The following is a 15,221-nucleotide window of genomic DNA, read 5'->3' as shown; positions in this document are numbered from 1 at the left end:
GAAGCTGAAATTCCTGGGCTCTTTCTAAATAACTGGATTTCATTTTGAAATGTAGTCAAAAAGCACTTAGTTATCATTTCCCGTTAAAGTTCTAAAAATTTAGATTTCTTTTATTTGATGGAAAAAGTGCTATATCTCATAAAGCAACATGATAGAAAAATAGAAGGATTACTGAGTTGAAACTGAGAAGACTTTAGGGCTTCTTCTAAGATGTTTAAACTTGGATTAGTAATTTAACTTCTCCGAGCTTCAGTTTTATGTTTTTTTGTAATAGAGTATCGCACTATATTATTTTTAAGTCCTCTATATGTTCTAAAATTTTATAATTTAAATTATCTCATCTAAATCTAAAAAAAAAGCAAGACAAATAACTTCTAAAACTGAGAATAGCTCCAGTTATGTTCACAGTAAAATATTTTCGGGAAGTGATTCAAAGCTAGATGCGGTTGAATTTCTAAATGACTGAATTTGCAAAAATGGGTGATAAGTCGTCCCACTCAGCTCTTATTAGTTATTAATTACTTCTCCATGACTTTGAATCAGAAGGGTTTACTACAAGAGAGGTTCTGACTGGGCTGTCTGAATGATGAATCATTTCCCACACCAAGGTGGTCTTCCCCAGCTCCAAGGTACTCATAGGCACTACAAGGAAATTTAACTCTGGTTGCCTGTGTTATACTTGGCATTTTACTAAAAAAAGAAAAAAAAAAAAAGGAATTTTCAATATTGATATCACCATGCTTTAACCTGCAGAAGCAAAAGATTTTCTTTGAGGAAAAGTACTTGACATTAAAAAAATAATGCCCGCAGCCAAGGCTCCAATCATCTGAATTCACTTACCATTTGTGGGGCTTTAAATCTGGCTGCACACACGCCGGGACCAAGGATTAGAAATGCATCTGGGTAGCAGAAACCAGTTAGTGTAGTCTCCTCTACCCCCTTTTGTTGTCTGTTTTTGTAACATATGTTAGCCACCAAAGACACAAACAAGGATAAAATGGTTTTCTCCTTTCCCATCTGGTTCTCTGCCAGAGATACAAAGCCTGAGCAGAGCATCAGATTTCAGTGTCCTGACTGCTGAGAAACCCCCTTCTTGTTCTCTATCCGTCACCATTCTTCTTCTCAACAAATATTTTTCCACCAGTACAAAGCAATGTAGTCCAATAAAATTAAGGGTTATTTCTACTTACTCCCCTCCCAATTTCTGGTCATTAATAGTGCATTTGTGGGATAATATTTTTGCCTCTTATTTCACAGGACTGTGGTCTGATATAAGGGCTATATATTCACCGTATTTTGAACTCCTGAAATTAAAAACTACAGAGATTTTTTTTCATGTATAAATGAGTTCTGTTGTATGAATCAACGAAAAAGTCTTATGGATCAACAAAAAAAGTCTGTTGTTTGGATCCCATAATACATTTCTTATGGATAACTTTAAAAATGGCTATAGAACTCTAGATTAGAAAAGAGAGACAAGAAGAAAGAGAGAGAGAGAGAGAGAGAGAGAGAGAGAGAGAGATAACATATTACATATCCTCTGCATTGCAAACATTTGCATCCTTTGCATGCCTGTACCGTAATGGAAACCGAGAACCCCTTAGAAGCTGGGCAGCAGGGAAGGAGGCAAGGACTGTTTCTTTCAGGTGTGCAGTGAGTCTAATAAGGAGATGCTGGTGACACCTGCCCTATGAAGAGATGCAACATTGTTATGTGGCAGCGCTGCTGCTGCTGCTCCTTCAGGAACTTGCAGGACCCCACAAGCTGAGGACCGTGTGGCTCCTGCGGCTCTGCATGTCTGCAGAGCAATTGCAAATTGGGTGTTTCAGTGTCAGAGGTTGCCAAAAAAGTATTAAACCCTGCTATATAAAGAGTTACAACATAGATGTATGTTTGGGACTATAGGGCTCTATCAATATTAATATTTTCAACCAACTAACTGAGCATTACTGTATATTACTAGAGTAGTAATTTCTTTTATTTAAATTTGTCTTAAAAATTTTAAAACATTCAGAAAAGTAGAGAGAATAATAGAATGAATGTTTCTAGCTCCATAACTTCAATTTAAAAATCATTATGATATCTTGTAATAACCTATAATGGAAAAGAATCTGAAAAATAATAGATAATAGATAGATATGTATGACTGAATCACTTTGCTGTACACCTGAAATGAATACAACATTGTAAATCAACTATATTTCAATAAAAACACTATGATTTTGATTCATTTTCATCAGTTACTCTTTTTTTCTTTTTCCTTTTCATTGCCAAATATGATGAAGCAAAACCTAGATCTCATGTCACGTATACTTCAGTTATACAACTCTTAAAAAACAATTACATTTTCTCATGCAATAACAATGCCATCATAACTCCTAATAAAACAGTATTTTTATCATGTCATACTATGTTTATAATCAGTTTTCTCTCATTGCCTATAAAATGTTTTTTATATTTGGTTTGTTCAAATCAGTATCTAAACAAGATCCCCACAATATGTTTGGTTGTATGTATCTTAAATATCGTTTCATCTGAAGCAGTCCCAGCTCCCTGTTTTTTCTCGTACCACTGACTTGTTGCCAAATTCATGTCAGTGTTACGATTTCAGTGACTATTTTTCCCCTTAAGTAGCACTTAACATATTACTTTATTCCTTATATATCCTTTAAATGGAAGTTAACTTTAAAGGTGAATAATTTCTTAAAATATCAATGTATTGATTTTGTCATAAATAGGCTCTAAAAGATCTATTTAGATTGTGATTAAAGAAAAGTAAAAGGCTGTTATCTGCCATGGTTGATGGAAGAAAGAATAATGTAATTGAGATGAAAAGCGTTCCCACATTGTCCAATATTAACTGTATGACATAATGGATATCTTAAATATGGCCTGCTGTTCTAATTTATGGTAACTACCTGGTTTCTACACTCTTTAGAGTGTGCAGACTCTGGCATAGGGGGTTCTTACTGAGAAATGTTGAGAGAGAACATTAGAGAATAATAGACGCGATTTTAAAGGGTCTTTAATTCCAAAAAAGCCCCTTTACGTATTTGACTTTGAATCGTGCCTCAGAAATGGACTGGAAGATGGGGCATCTACAGTAAGAGAACATTTAGGAGTCTATTTGAATAAGCAAGGATCACCGTAATGCAACTGCAATACTAAGTTACTGCATGACTGATTATTGGGTGAAACCAACTCCAGAAAACGAATATAATACTGGGTTTCCCTTCGCCTAGTTATGCTCTGTTAACATAAGTCATCAAAGACATAGCTGATGGGTGAAGAACATAAAATGACATGAAACTTAAAGAAGTATGCCTTGGCAATAGTAGCATCTAAATACATTAACATTTGTAATCCTCAGAACATTATTATGTAGATACTATTATTTCCATTTTAAAGATAAGGAATCTGACTTATAAAAAGCTTAAGTAATTTCCCCCAGTACCACATAATAATAAATAGAGGATTCAGGGACTGAACTGAGGCAGTCAGTTCACTACTCTTAACCTCACTACTCTACTATATTGTCTCTTAGAATATCGTGATGAGCTAATTGTTATCTTTATATGAACACCAGAAGATAGAGAACCTTCTTAGGACTCTGATGCCAACCGTGGAACTAGCAATATTTCTTAACCCATATGGGATTTTAATGTGAGTACCTAAATATTATATATAATTTAATAACTATGTTCCTTTTCTTTTAAACAGGTCATCGATAACCTTGGTCCTTTGGAACTGATTCTTAATACTCCTAGCCATCATAGGGTTCATCATGGTGAGGAAATTCGATCTCTTCTTTCATTCCTTCCTCATTTCTTGAAAAATGACATTATTATTTTGTATCACTTCAGCACAATTACCCAACCTAGTCACCACACACTGCAAATAGGCATTTGCTTCTTCCTTCGTACCTGGACAAACCTCATCTATAAAGAAAGGACTGGAGGAAAACAAAACAAAACAAAATCCTCTCCATAGCTGACTTTTGAATTTCCTTTTTGCTTAGCTCTCCTCAGATGTAATGGAAAAAAGAGTTAACCAGCTGAGGGGATACACACTTCATATTGTGAGGAGCTTGTTGAAAGTTACTCCTTGACCCCATGCTGAGGGTCATTCCTGTATACAGTCATAGTGTCTTGGTCTTAAAAACTGTTGGTATTTAAGGAAAGCCTAATAAACAACACTTCACTTTCTGCCTAAATTCTGTGAACAAACTCAACATACACTGCTTTTTCCTGACAAAGAAAAAAAATCCCATGTGACCAGTGCCTAAGGTTTAAAGACACTAGCTTAAGAAATAACAGAAGTATTTACATTTGCTCACCAAAAGACCTGTAAAGAGTGTGCATATTGACATTATTTGTATTAGGTAATAGGAAAAAAAGATAAAATTCGCATGTTTGTCAGCAATAGAACAGATACACTGTAGACTATTCATGTAATGGAGAACTACATCGCAATGAAAATGTCCAACCTATTATAACATGTAATGGCATAAATAAATCTCACAAATGCCATTTTGAGAGACAGAAGCTAGTAAGAAAATAATATATATTATTGTTCTGTTTTTATAAGTTTCCAGGCATCACAGGCAGTAGTACTGGCACACGTCAGGCCTGCCTTCCCAAGGTGGGCAGGTCCCTTTCCCTGGGACAGGGAGCAGAGCAGAAGCACAAGCTCCTCCAGGTGGGGAGAGGCTGGGGTCCTGCTGCACATGTGCAGTTTCCCCTTCCAAACTCCACAGTCATACCTCCACCACAGGGAATTATTACTGAGTTGGTACAGAGGTCAAGAGCATTATGCTTTTTCTGTTCCCTCCATATTAAAGGAAACACAAGGACTGGAGAAAAACATGTCCACATTGAAAAAGAAATAGTTGCTAGTTTCCTGTTTGGCCTTAGGGCACCTTCGCATGCATGTTGCTTTATATCAGGCATTCTCAGCCTCTGCACTGTTAACATTTTGGACCAGATACTTCTTCACTTGGGAATGTGGGGAGAGCGTGCAGGCTGCCCTGTGTATTATAAGATGTTGGTCTCTACGTATTAGATGCTAATAGTATCCCCTCCCAGTTATGACTCTTAACAGTGTCTCCAGACATTGCCACATATTCCCTGAGGTTCAAAGTGCTCCCTCACCCAACTGGGAGCCACTGTTTAGCCTACGTGTGGCAATGAGTTGGTGGATCTGTGTAGCCAGCCCCACTCTACTTTTGTACCAGGGGAGAATTTTCCTTGTACCTTTACATTCATATGTACATTTGCATGTACAGAAGATGTGTAAAGAAATGAGGACACGTGGAGACAGTTGAATTTATTGGAGTAGTGGCTTGGTGGATTAATATTCTTTTTCCTTTGATTTACAATCATGTGGATATGATTGTGTTTATTTAATTTTTTTAAATTAGTAAACTATGTCCAACTCTTTAAATTTAAACTATTATTTATTTGGGGCATTAAAATATCATGTATGTTATGAGTCAATGAATATAATCAAAGGTAACTTAATTTTTACTTATGTCTTTTGTGATGAAAAAAATAGGAAAGTCTTACTGTAAGTGGAAAATTTTCTTCCTGGAAAAGAGGCAGTGAAAAGGTGTAAAGATCACATCAAAAAAAAAATGCATATATTATTGATATTTATCTTATTTCATATTGCCTTTTGTTCTGGACCATTTAATTTTTAATTATTACTTTTTAATAGTCCTAAAAAAAAAAGAATTACTTAGAATTATCCCAGATTTTTAAAGACCAGAAAAATTGTGAACGATGCTTTTTTAGAAATCTGGGATAATTCTAAATATCTATGGCTTTAAGGAAGTCTTTGCTCTTTTTAGTAAAATCAGTTGGAAAATAAATACTCAGTTTACTAGCAAATAAAGTCTAGTGTTGTCAGTGAAAAGATATTTTTAGGAATATCATTGTTTCAAAAAGTATAACTTCCATTTTCAAAAATTTTTTTTTAAATATTTTGTCTCATAGGCAGAAATCGTTATTGCATAGACAAAAATTTTGCCGGAACTCTTATTATATGGGATAGAATTTTTGGTAAGTAAAAACTATGAGCATTTAAAAAATTAAATTAGCTCCTTCATTCACAGAAAGTCAATCATATCATTATTGTTTATCTTCCAGGAACATTTGAGGCAGAAAAGGAAAAAGTTGTATATGGTCTAACACATCCCATTAATTCATTTGAACCTTTCAAGGTGCAGGTAATGTACTTGGTTTTATTTCTTCTGAATTGATTCCATCCTTTTATAAATTTTATATTTGAAAGAAAAATCAGCTGTTGAAAGGTGGAAGCACATTACACTAGCCTTAAAAAATATATATTTTAACTGTAAAAGAATTTAGAAATAACTCTGGCACTCAAAGCCTTGAATCAAATTGGGCAGAATACATTTGAAAACAATTCATTGTAAGAATTTTAAAATATGTCTGTTACCTAGAATTAAAAGAAATAGCTCTTTAGCAAACATACCCTTTCTCAGAATAGACCTGAAATATATTCATGTATTCAGAAGGAGCGGTAGTAAAATGTATAATTAAGGCTGATCCCAGAGTAAGAAAAATATTTGCTTCAAGCCTGCATGACTCTGGTTAGAAATTCAGGGTGAGGCCTTTGCCCTCCTCTTCTTGGATGGAGGTGTCAGGAGCTATTACGGGTTGGTTAGGTTTGCACGTTGCCTCACCTGCTAAGACTTGTTGCCCTGGACCAGTTTTCTGTCAGACATGTGGTATTGGTTGTTCGCTGGTCTCAATGGTTGGCACTAGAGAAATAAGGAATGTCTGTGAAGCTCTGATCCGTCAGTAGCAGAGCACCGCAGACACTCCCAGGGGTCGGGACTAATAAATGAGAAAAAGATAAAAATGCTTGAAAAAATGAAGAGATCAGTCAATGACAGCTCTGTCCAGGGGACTGGATATACAGCATTCAGAAAGGGAAGAAAGTACAGGTTCATGTTGGGTCTGCTTTTCAAAGCTACTTCTTCAAGGTTTTTAAAGAAAGTTAAAGTAACAAAATAAATGGACATTTATTGAACTTTTACTATGTGCAGGACATTGCTAACAGCACACGTGTTTAATTTAACCATTACTAAAACCTTATAAGGTAGTGGTTCTTTTTAACCTCAGTTTTTTGGTGGATGAAACTGAGGTTCTCAGGATTTAAATAATTCCCCCGCCTAAACACAGTTTGTCAGATGCTAACCTAAGTAGGGTGGGTTGAAGGCCAAGCCCCAAACTTGATTAACTCAATTTTCAAGTGAAAGGCATTTTTATGTCTCTGTTCAGAAGAGAAAAGTTGATTATTTCTCTTCTTTCTTCTCAACTAGTGGCATTTCTTTCTCTGTCTTTGGTTCTCTTTCTTTTGGTTAGGGATTACCAAGAATATGAGAGATTTTTTTCAGGAGAATCCAGGTACTTCCTTAATAATAAACATTTCTAGGTACGTTCTTTATAGAACTGAAATCAGTTTCAAGATAATACATTGAGAGCCACTTCTTCACTGGGCGTGGTCTTGTCTTCATAATGTAGAGATTAAGAAGGAAATACAGCTTGGTCCCTGCCCTCTAGGAGAGAGCCTTTCAAACTTAATGTGCATATGAATCATGGGAGGATCTTATTAAAGTAGGGTTCAGTAGGTCTGAAATCTGGCCAAGATACTGTGTTTCTAACAAGCTCCCAGGAGATGCCGACACTGCTGGTTCATGGCAATCCTTTAGCTAGCAAGGCTTTGGGAGTGTACACACATGGAGGAAAAGGGGTTCATATTCGAGATACAATAAGAAGTTGAAAACTGCATCACATGAGCTGCACAAGGAGTTGGATGATTAGGATTTGGAGACACAGTATTCAGTCATAGGTCTTTATGAGCTGCTGCTAAATCTGCCCTCATGTAAACATTGCCTTTAGCATAATAGTTGTCACAACTGTGTCTAAGTTTTAGTCTCCTACATACTCACTTATATTGTAAGAAATATCAAATCAGCGAGTTGTAATAATTAGGAGTTCCTAAACCTACAAAATCACGTATTTACTTTCACTTGTATTCCTTTATATTAGCTAAATTTCTCAACCTCCCATCAGAGGCATCAAAAGCACCTTAGGATGGCCCCTGTTAGATGGAGAGGATTTTTTCCCCTTTGACACTAGGTATAGACCATTCATTTTGCTTTCCTTTGGAGTCCAAGAGTTTCAGGGCATTGGAAAACAAGTAAGTGAGAAAGTACTCCTTATTTAAAAGCCCTGTATTCTCATGGTTTGTGTCTAGAATGATAGCAGTAAATTTTCAGTCAGGTTTTTCTGTTTTTTTTTTTTTTTTGGTGGTGTTGTGCCTTCGTTGCTGCGCGCAGGCTTTCTCTCGTTGTATCGAGTGGGGGCTGCTCTTCACTGTGGTGCGCGGGCTTCTCATTGCGGTGGCTTCTCTTGTTGCAGAGCACGGGCTCTAGGCGCACAGGCTTCAGTAGTTGCAGCACGTGGGCTCAGTAGTTGTGACATGCAGGCCCTAGAGCGCATGGGCTTCAGTAGTTGTGGCACATGGGCTCAGTAGTTGTGGCGTGTGGGTTCTAGGGCGTGCAGGCTTCAGTAGTTGTGGCGCATGGGCTTAGTTGCTCTGCGGCATGTGGGATGTTCCCAGACCAGGGATCAAACCTGTGTTCCCTGCATTGGCAGGTGGATTCTTAACCACTCTGCCACCAGGGAAGTCTTGTACTCAGTTTTTAAAATAACAAAACAGGTAAGTATATTAATGCGTGTTGTAACATTAATTTTCTATGTTATTATTATTGCAAATCCTCAGGATAAGTTTCCATCTAACATTTCCTTTTTCTTTAAAATCTGCTCAGCTAAATCCTACATTGTTGCTTAATTGCTTCAGATTCCTTATTATAATATTTCAAGTAATTTTAAAAACAATTTTTATAATACTAGCAGTTTAAATTCTGTAAGAGATAGTGAAAATACCAATGAGACCACAAATTCTGATAGAGCCATAACTTCTTTCTACATTAATTTATCACTACATGTATAATAGAACTCATTTCGAGTCAACAGCTGATGCCCAATATCTAGGATTATTTTTAATCCTATGATACATTTTTATAATATATATGATATGTATAGCTATTTATCCTAATAGCCAGTATTTGTTGAGTCCTTGTCATGTGTGGGCATACTTTTAACTTTATACATATCAAATGTGTGTTATTTAAAGAATGTGAATTCCTGCTATAAGCCTCAAGGTAAACTTCTGACTCAGCAAACTTTTCCTATTACAGAATGTGGTCTAGCTATTTAATCCTCAGAGGTCTACCATCAGAAATGGTTTTGAACATTTTTTCTTAAAATGAGGTGTTTGTCTGTAATTCAATACATTAAATAAAAGATTATTTTAAAAATATATAACAGATATGCAATATTTGCATGATTCCATGTTCAACTTTAAAAACCATTTAGCGAGATGTGGCTGTCGAGTGCACAGGCTGCTAGTTAAATCCATTGGAAGCAAATTCTCTGAACTCACTTTTTATTCTTTGCTAATTTTCTAAACAATTGCCCTATTATTAAATTTCCTGTTTATAATTTTGTGGAGCTTCAGAAATATTGACAAGAACACATTTAAATGTAAACGTATGCAGAATGCATAGAATGAATTTCAATTTATAATGCAATTGCATATTAATCAATATTAGCAAATTATACATAACCTATATATTAAAGAATAATTTGTAAGTTACATTAAACAATAAAATAAAATCCATGATTTAATGTATTTAATCTTTTTTGTTATGGTCTTTTCTTATCTTAAATAGACTATATTTTTATTCTTCTAGTTCCACCATTTACTTACCATATGGACTACATTCTGGGCCACACCTGGATTCTTCAATAAGTTTTCTGTCATATTTAAAGGACCAGGATGGGGTCCAGGTAAACCAAGACTTGGACTGATTGAAGAAATTCCAGAGGTAAATAAAGTTCATGAATTCGATGATGGCAAAGATTAATTTCATATTGTCAGGTCTACAGCCGGCCTGTAATACATGCTGACTTCATGCAAATCTGAAAAAAGATGTTCCCTTAGGCAGATACAGCCCTGTAATGTGTAAATTAATAAGTGGACACCACCTAGGGGCCATTAAGAGGGGTGCCTTCTCCCAGACTGACACTGCCTCTTACTAGGGAGCATGGTTTGGGGCAGAGCAGCAGAGGCTGGTTTTCTTGGCTCAAACCCACAGCCGAGAGCCTTTGTGTAGTGCAGAAACCACACAGACACTTATGGATCCGTCACAGAGAGGCTTAGAGAAGATTCAGTCAAGCCTTCATTTTGTCCATGAAAAACTGAGGTCTCCAGAATAAAAGGTCTAAAGTCATACCGAAATGATGTGGTTATTAGATTAGATTACAACTTTATTCATTTCATAGTGGCGTAGTAGCATTAAATACAGAAATCCCATGAAAAACTAAAAATAAACAAGGTAGAGGTGTAAAACACTGAAAATCAAATGAAAAATACAGTTTCAATATGGAATTTCTCTTATGAAATGGAGGAAAAGGAATTTCTTTCCAATCATTTAGGATATGCATTGAGATTGCTTATCAAAATAACTGTCATTGATAGTAATATAGAAACAATAAGCTACTGTTGATTTGAAAGATAATTATGAGTATAAAAATTAGTATTCAAGAAAATGAAATATGTTTTATTTGAATATTGTTATTTTTCAAAAATCCTGATCTGAATAAGGATATTTTCTCATCCACTTATGAAAGCTGCTGTGTTGGAATTTCCAGACACTTGGTTATGTTCACAGTTAGTTATATAACAATGATCTGACTTGATATAAGTGAAAATAATTTGCTTATTTCAGCTCCAGAAAGTCTAGTCAGCTACAGTTCATTTATTATTTTCCTTTTTTGCAATAGATAATTCAAAGTGAATGTTTTAAAATCATATCGATGCCTAAATCTGCATTATAAGGATAGGATTATATTATTTCTGGGAAACTGTAGTTTGGGAAAGCTGTTTTCAATAAGACAGTATTTGCCTTTGAAGCATGAATATCTACACTATCCCAAATCACCTTCCATTTTCTCTTTTGCTATACTTTGATGTATAATCATGGACATATTTTCATATTTCATATTAAATGTTCATTTTGCTTATGTTAATCATCAGTATCAATTCTTACAGTGCTCTATATAAAGCAGAGTAGATCAGAATCATAATGCTTCTGAAATGAAAAACAAGTCTCCTAATTTTTACATTTTTTCTATCCAAAGTAATAAACGTTAGAGTCATTTCGAGGATTAAAAAAGATAGCAAAACCTTTCATTTCTTTTTGCATATCTCCTCTTCACTTAGTGTGAATTTCAATGTGAGAGATAAGGGAACAATATAATGGAAAGGCTTCTTTCTTATCTTCCTAGGTCAAGGGGGAAGAAGTTCCCTTCTCATCAGCAGCATCTCGGCTATTAAAGACATATGCAGTTGTACAGTTTGCTCTGATACTAACATTTTATGAAGAGACCTATACAGATAAAGCTGTAAGTGGTGCTCATTTTAAATAGAGTGTGAAAAAGTTATCTGTCACTTTGAAGATGAAAATAAGCTCTATTATAGCTGTGCTCTATTCTTTTCTGTAATAATCTTTGAATTTTGGCAATGTCTCACATTTAAACAGGTAAACTGATTCTTCTAGAATTAATTTAATTAATGTAAGTTGATTAATTGTATCCAAAGTGTTGTGTATAAGATGTCCATCAAATGGTATATAATTGATCTAAAATATAAGTAGGAAATGATTTGTCACAAATAAATTCTTCAACAATAAAAAGAAGTATTTCAGAAGCTAGAATTAAATGTGTTGGGGAAAGCAGACTTTATATCAATTTCAACATGCTTATCTTCAATTAAAGAATACCCTGATAACTTGAGTTTAGGGGGTTTGCAATGTACAGTTAACTTCATTTATTTTGTCCTTTCTAAATATTTGAAATATTCCTGAAGCACAAGAGCACTGGACCAGGGTTTAGAATCTGGATTCTGATTCAGGCATTACCACCTGGGGAATCATTTTTTGGCAACATGAGAATACCCTCACTGCCTATATTTTGGAGAAAACAAAAATAGCATAATGTATGTAAAAATGCACTGTAAACCATAAAAAGATTAAAAACAGAGGTATTTTTAAATATTTGCTTTGTTTCACAGATTTATTCATATTATATTCTTCCAAAAAGGATTTACAATAGTTCAAAGAGGTACATAAATTATAGTAAAGTAACTAACTTGGAAGTAGGTGAAATTGAAAATAGGGTGACAGAAGAATGAAAAATCAATATCTCACTTTGTTACCAAGGTAGTATGTACCTCATGAAAGAACCTCACTGAGTCAGGGATGTTGAGGCCTCACATAGCAGCACTGTATGAGTAATGTTTACGCTCTAAAGAAACAGGGAAAGCGGACTTCCATTTCTAGCAAAATGGTGGGTTAAATACACCTACTTCTTTTTAAGGCATATCAAACACCTAAAATTGCTGGACAAAATGTAATTTTTAAGAAAAACCTTTAAATACACTGCATAGATGAGTAGGCAAAAAATTGAGGTACTCCTTAGAGGCTAAAAATGTTGAGAAAATGCAAATCCAATGAGGTGCTCTTCCTGACAGCTATCCCAGGCACTGAAAAATCTCTGTTGATCAAGACCTTAAGGGACTCGAAACAAAGCTGAGAGCCTACGTGGGTGGAAAGTCAGTTAAAAAACTTCAAGTAAAACAACTGAAAGCAAAAGAAATACTCTCAGCAAGGGGAGGGGGAGGAGGATGAGAAAAAGAAATGTAAAAAGGAAACTTACCCATACTGGACTTGGCTTTGAGGAGGCAGAAAAAAGCCTTCCCTGAGAATTTTTGACTACAAACCACCTCTCACTCAGATATGGATCCAGGATTTACACTAACCATTGATTTATAAACCTAAACTAAGTGTGTAGTCTCAGATTAGGACTCATGTTTAAAAGACCCATGTTCAAATCATGCTTAGAGCAATCCCCTCAAACTCAGGTCTCAGCATAGTCCCCCCAGGTAATGTCTCAGTGATGATGAACTGAGAGATAAAAAGCACAGAAACACACTAGGAGAAAGCCACTATGACAAAGCATTAACAGAAACAACAAGCGACAGAATTATACCCCCCAAAAAAAAACAGATTTTGAAAATAAAATCAATTAAAAGATAAATTAAGTAAATTTAATATATTTGAAGAAGCAAAAGTTGAAATTAAAAAGAAATTAGAAATTATGGAAAATCAAGAAACAATGATGAAACACATTTAGAAATAATCAAATTAGACTTCTAGAACACAAAAATATAATGGACATAAGGAAGTCAATGACTTCGTTGGCAGTTTAAAGACAACTAAAGTGAGAATTAGTACATTAAAAGAGCAAAAAAAGTATCCATTATACAGTGTGAACAGACAATGATATTAAAAAACATAACAGATGTTATCTTTACACATAAAAAATAGTGTGAAAAAGTCTAAGATAATACAAGAATCTAGAAAAAATGCAGATGAATACAAATAGGATTAGTAGGCAGTGAATTCAAAAAAGATAAATTGCCTTTTTCAAAGATTAAGTAAGCGCTATTGAAAGATGTCAGTCTGTCCATGAAAGCTCCGTAATAGAAGTTAATAAATGATATACACAGAAAAATTAGTCTAAGTTTTTTAAAATAATTTTAATATATAAAGCCTATGGAATTATATTTAATAATTAGATACCATTGTAAAAAGCACAGTATATTCTATTGGAACAATTCTAAGTATTCCATATGACTCGCACAGTGAGTTCTATAAATAAGTCTACTCAAAATAGGTCACTGAGTGTATTAAGAAGGACTCTTTGGTTGTATATGACAGAAATTCAACTTAGAGTGAATTTATTAACTCATATAACTGAAGAGTCTGGGGTTTTTCTTCTTTAGGCAGTGCTGGATCCAGTGAGTCAAGTAACTTCATCAGGAATCTTCTCATTCTTTTCTGCAGTTATGCATTTCTCAAAGCAGATTCTCCTACAGGCTCTCAACCTTCATGGTAGCAAGATGGTTACCAGCAGCTCTAGCTTTAAATACTTCCACACAAGGAACTCCAGAAGTGAAAGTTCCAAGTTGGAGTCTGATGTTATGGGTGGGTTCATCTGGGTATTACTGAACCCATCAAAGTGATCAGGCCTGGATCACAGACCATTTAATCTATCAATGGGAGGACAGGGCCAGTGATAGGAAGGCTTGAAAGGCATATTGAGATGATAGTTTCTAGAAAAAAGGAAATAGACTCAAGTAGGCAAAAATAACAAATGTTAGATCTATATGAATCCTTCTCACTCCTAAATACTATGTGATTTGAACTTCTTTTCAAAGAATATTCTTTGAACACTTATAAATGTTTAGTAACATAATAAACCTTCCTGTAGGATATCATTTTAAAGTATCTATGATATGAGTGTCCATTAGATATCTTCTGTTCTAAGAAACAGATTATCCAATTAAATGTGGCTTAAGTATAACTGAAAATTCAGAGGTGAGTATTTCCAGGATTGATTAGTTCAGCAGTTCAAACATGTGGAGTTTCCAAAAAGGCTTCTCTACAGTTCTCTGGGCTTTCATCATCATAATTACAGCAACTCAAGGCATCATGTCCTCACACTGTGACCAAAGGCAGCAAGTTCAGTTCTCCTAGAGCATCTTGTAAATTTCACTTAAGAAGGAGGGGAAAAAAGTCCCAGAGTATTTCTCAGCAAATGTCCTTTCATGTCTCATTGCTCAGGACTGATTCACATGCCCACACTGAAAGACTAACTAACTCTAGTTCATGAATTAACCATGAATGAATTATACCAAGCATAATTCATGCCCTGGGGATAAAGGGTTCACTTTGCCTCTGAGTACATCCCTTTCTTATACCTGGACAAAATCAGCATAGTATTAGTATAGAAGATATAGGGGATATTTTCTGGTTGGGCAAATAGCAGTGTATGTCACAGTGTGTCCTACTAAATAAAATAGGTTTACAAGATGTCTGCAGAGACTATTGGATAATATATTGAAGAAAGCCATTTCAATTTTAAACATTATTTAAAGTCTTTAACGATTGGTATTGTCCATATGTATTTGTGTTTTTAGCATTTAAAATTAATAACCCCAAA

At 34.9% G+C, this 15,221-nt stretch overlaps 1 protein-coding gene across 2 annotated transcripts in view; it reads left to right on the top strand.

Moving 5' to 3' along the window:
* AGMO (alkylglycerol monooxygenase) overlaps positions 1 to 15,221 on the top strand; it is a 374,135-nt gene that overhangs the window by 198,300 nt on the left and 160,614 nt on the right. For both annotated transcript variants that reach the window (XM_082662251.1, XM_082662250.1), the window contains exons 8-12: positions 3,721 to 3,787; positions 5,994 to 6,059; positions 6,147 to 6,226; positions 9,848 to 9,982; positions 11,445 to 11,561. In XM_082662251.1, coding sequence (XP_082518377.1) covers positions 3,721 to 3,787; positions 5,994 to 6,059; positions 6,147 to 6,226; positions 9,848 to 9,982; positions 11,445 to 11,561 — 465 coding nt within the window. The remainder of the gene's footprint in view (positions 1 to 3,720; positions 3,788 to 5,993; positions 6,060 to 6,146; positions 6,227 to 9,847; positions 9,983 to 11,444; positions 11,562 to 15,221) is intronic.

This window comes from Grampus griseus, assembly GCF_964374135.1.
Source record: "Grampus griseus genome assembly, chromosome: 9".
Lineage (NCBI taxonomy): Eukaryota > Metazoa > Chordata > Mammalia > Artiodactyla > Delphinidae > Grampus > Grampus griseus.
Note: the sequence above shows the minus strand (reverse complement) of the source record. Positions and strands in the feature narration are given on the sequence as shown.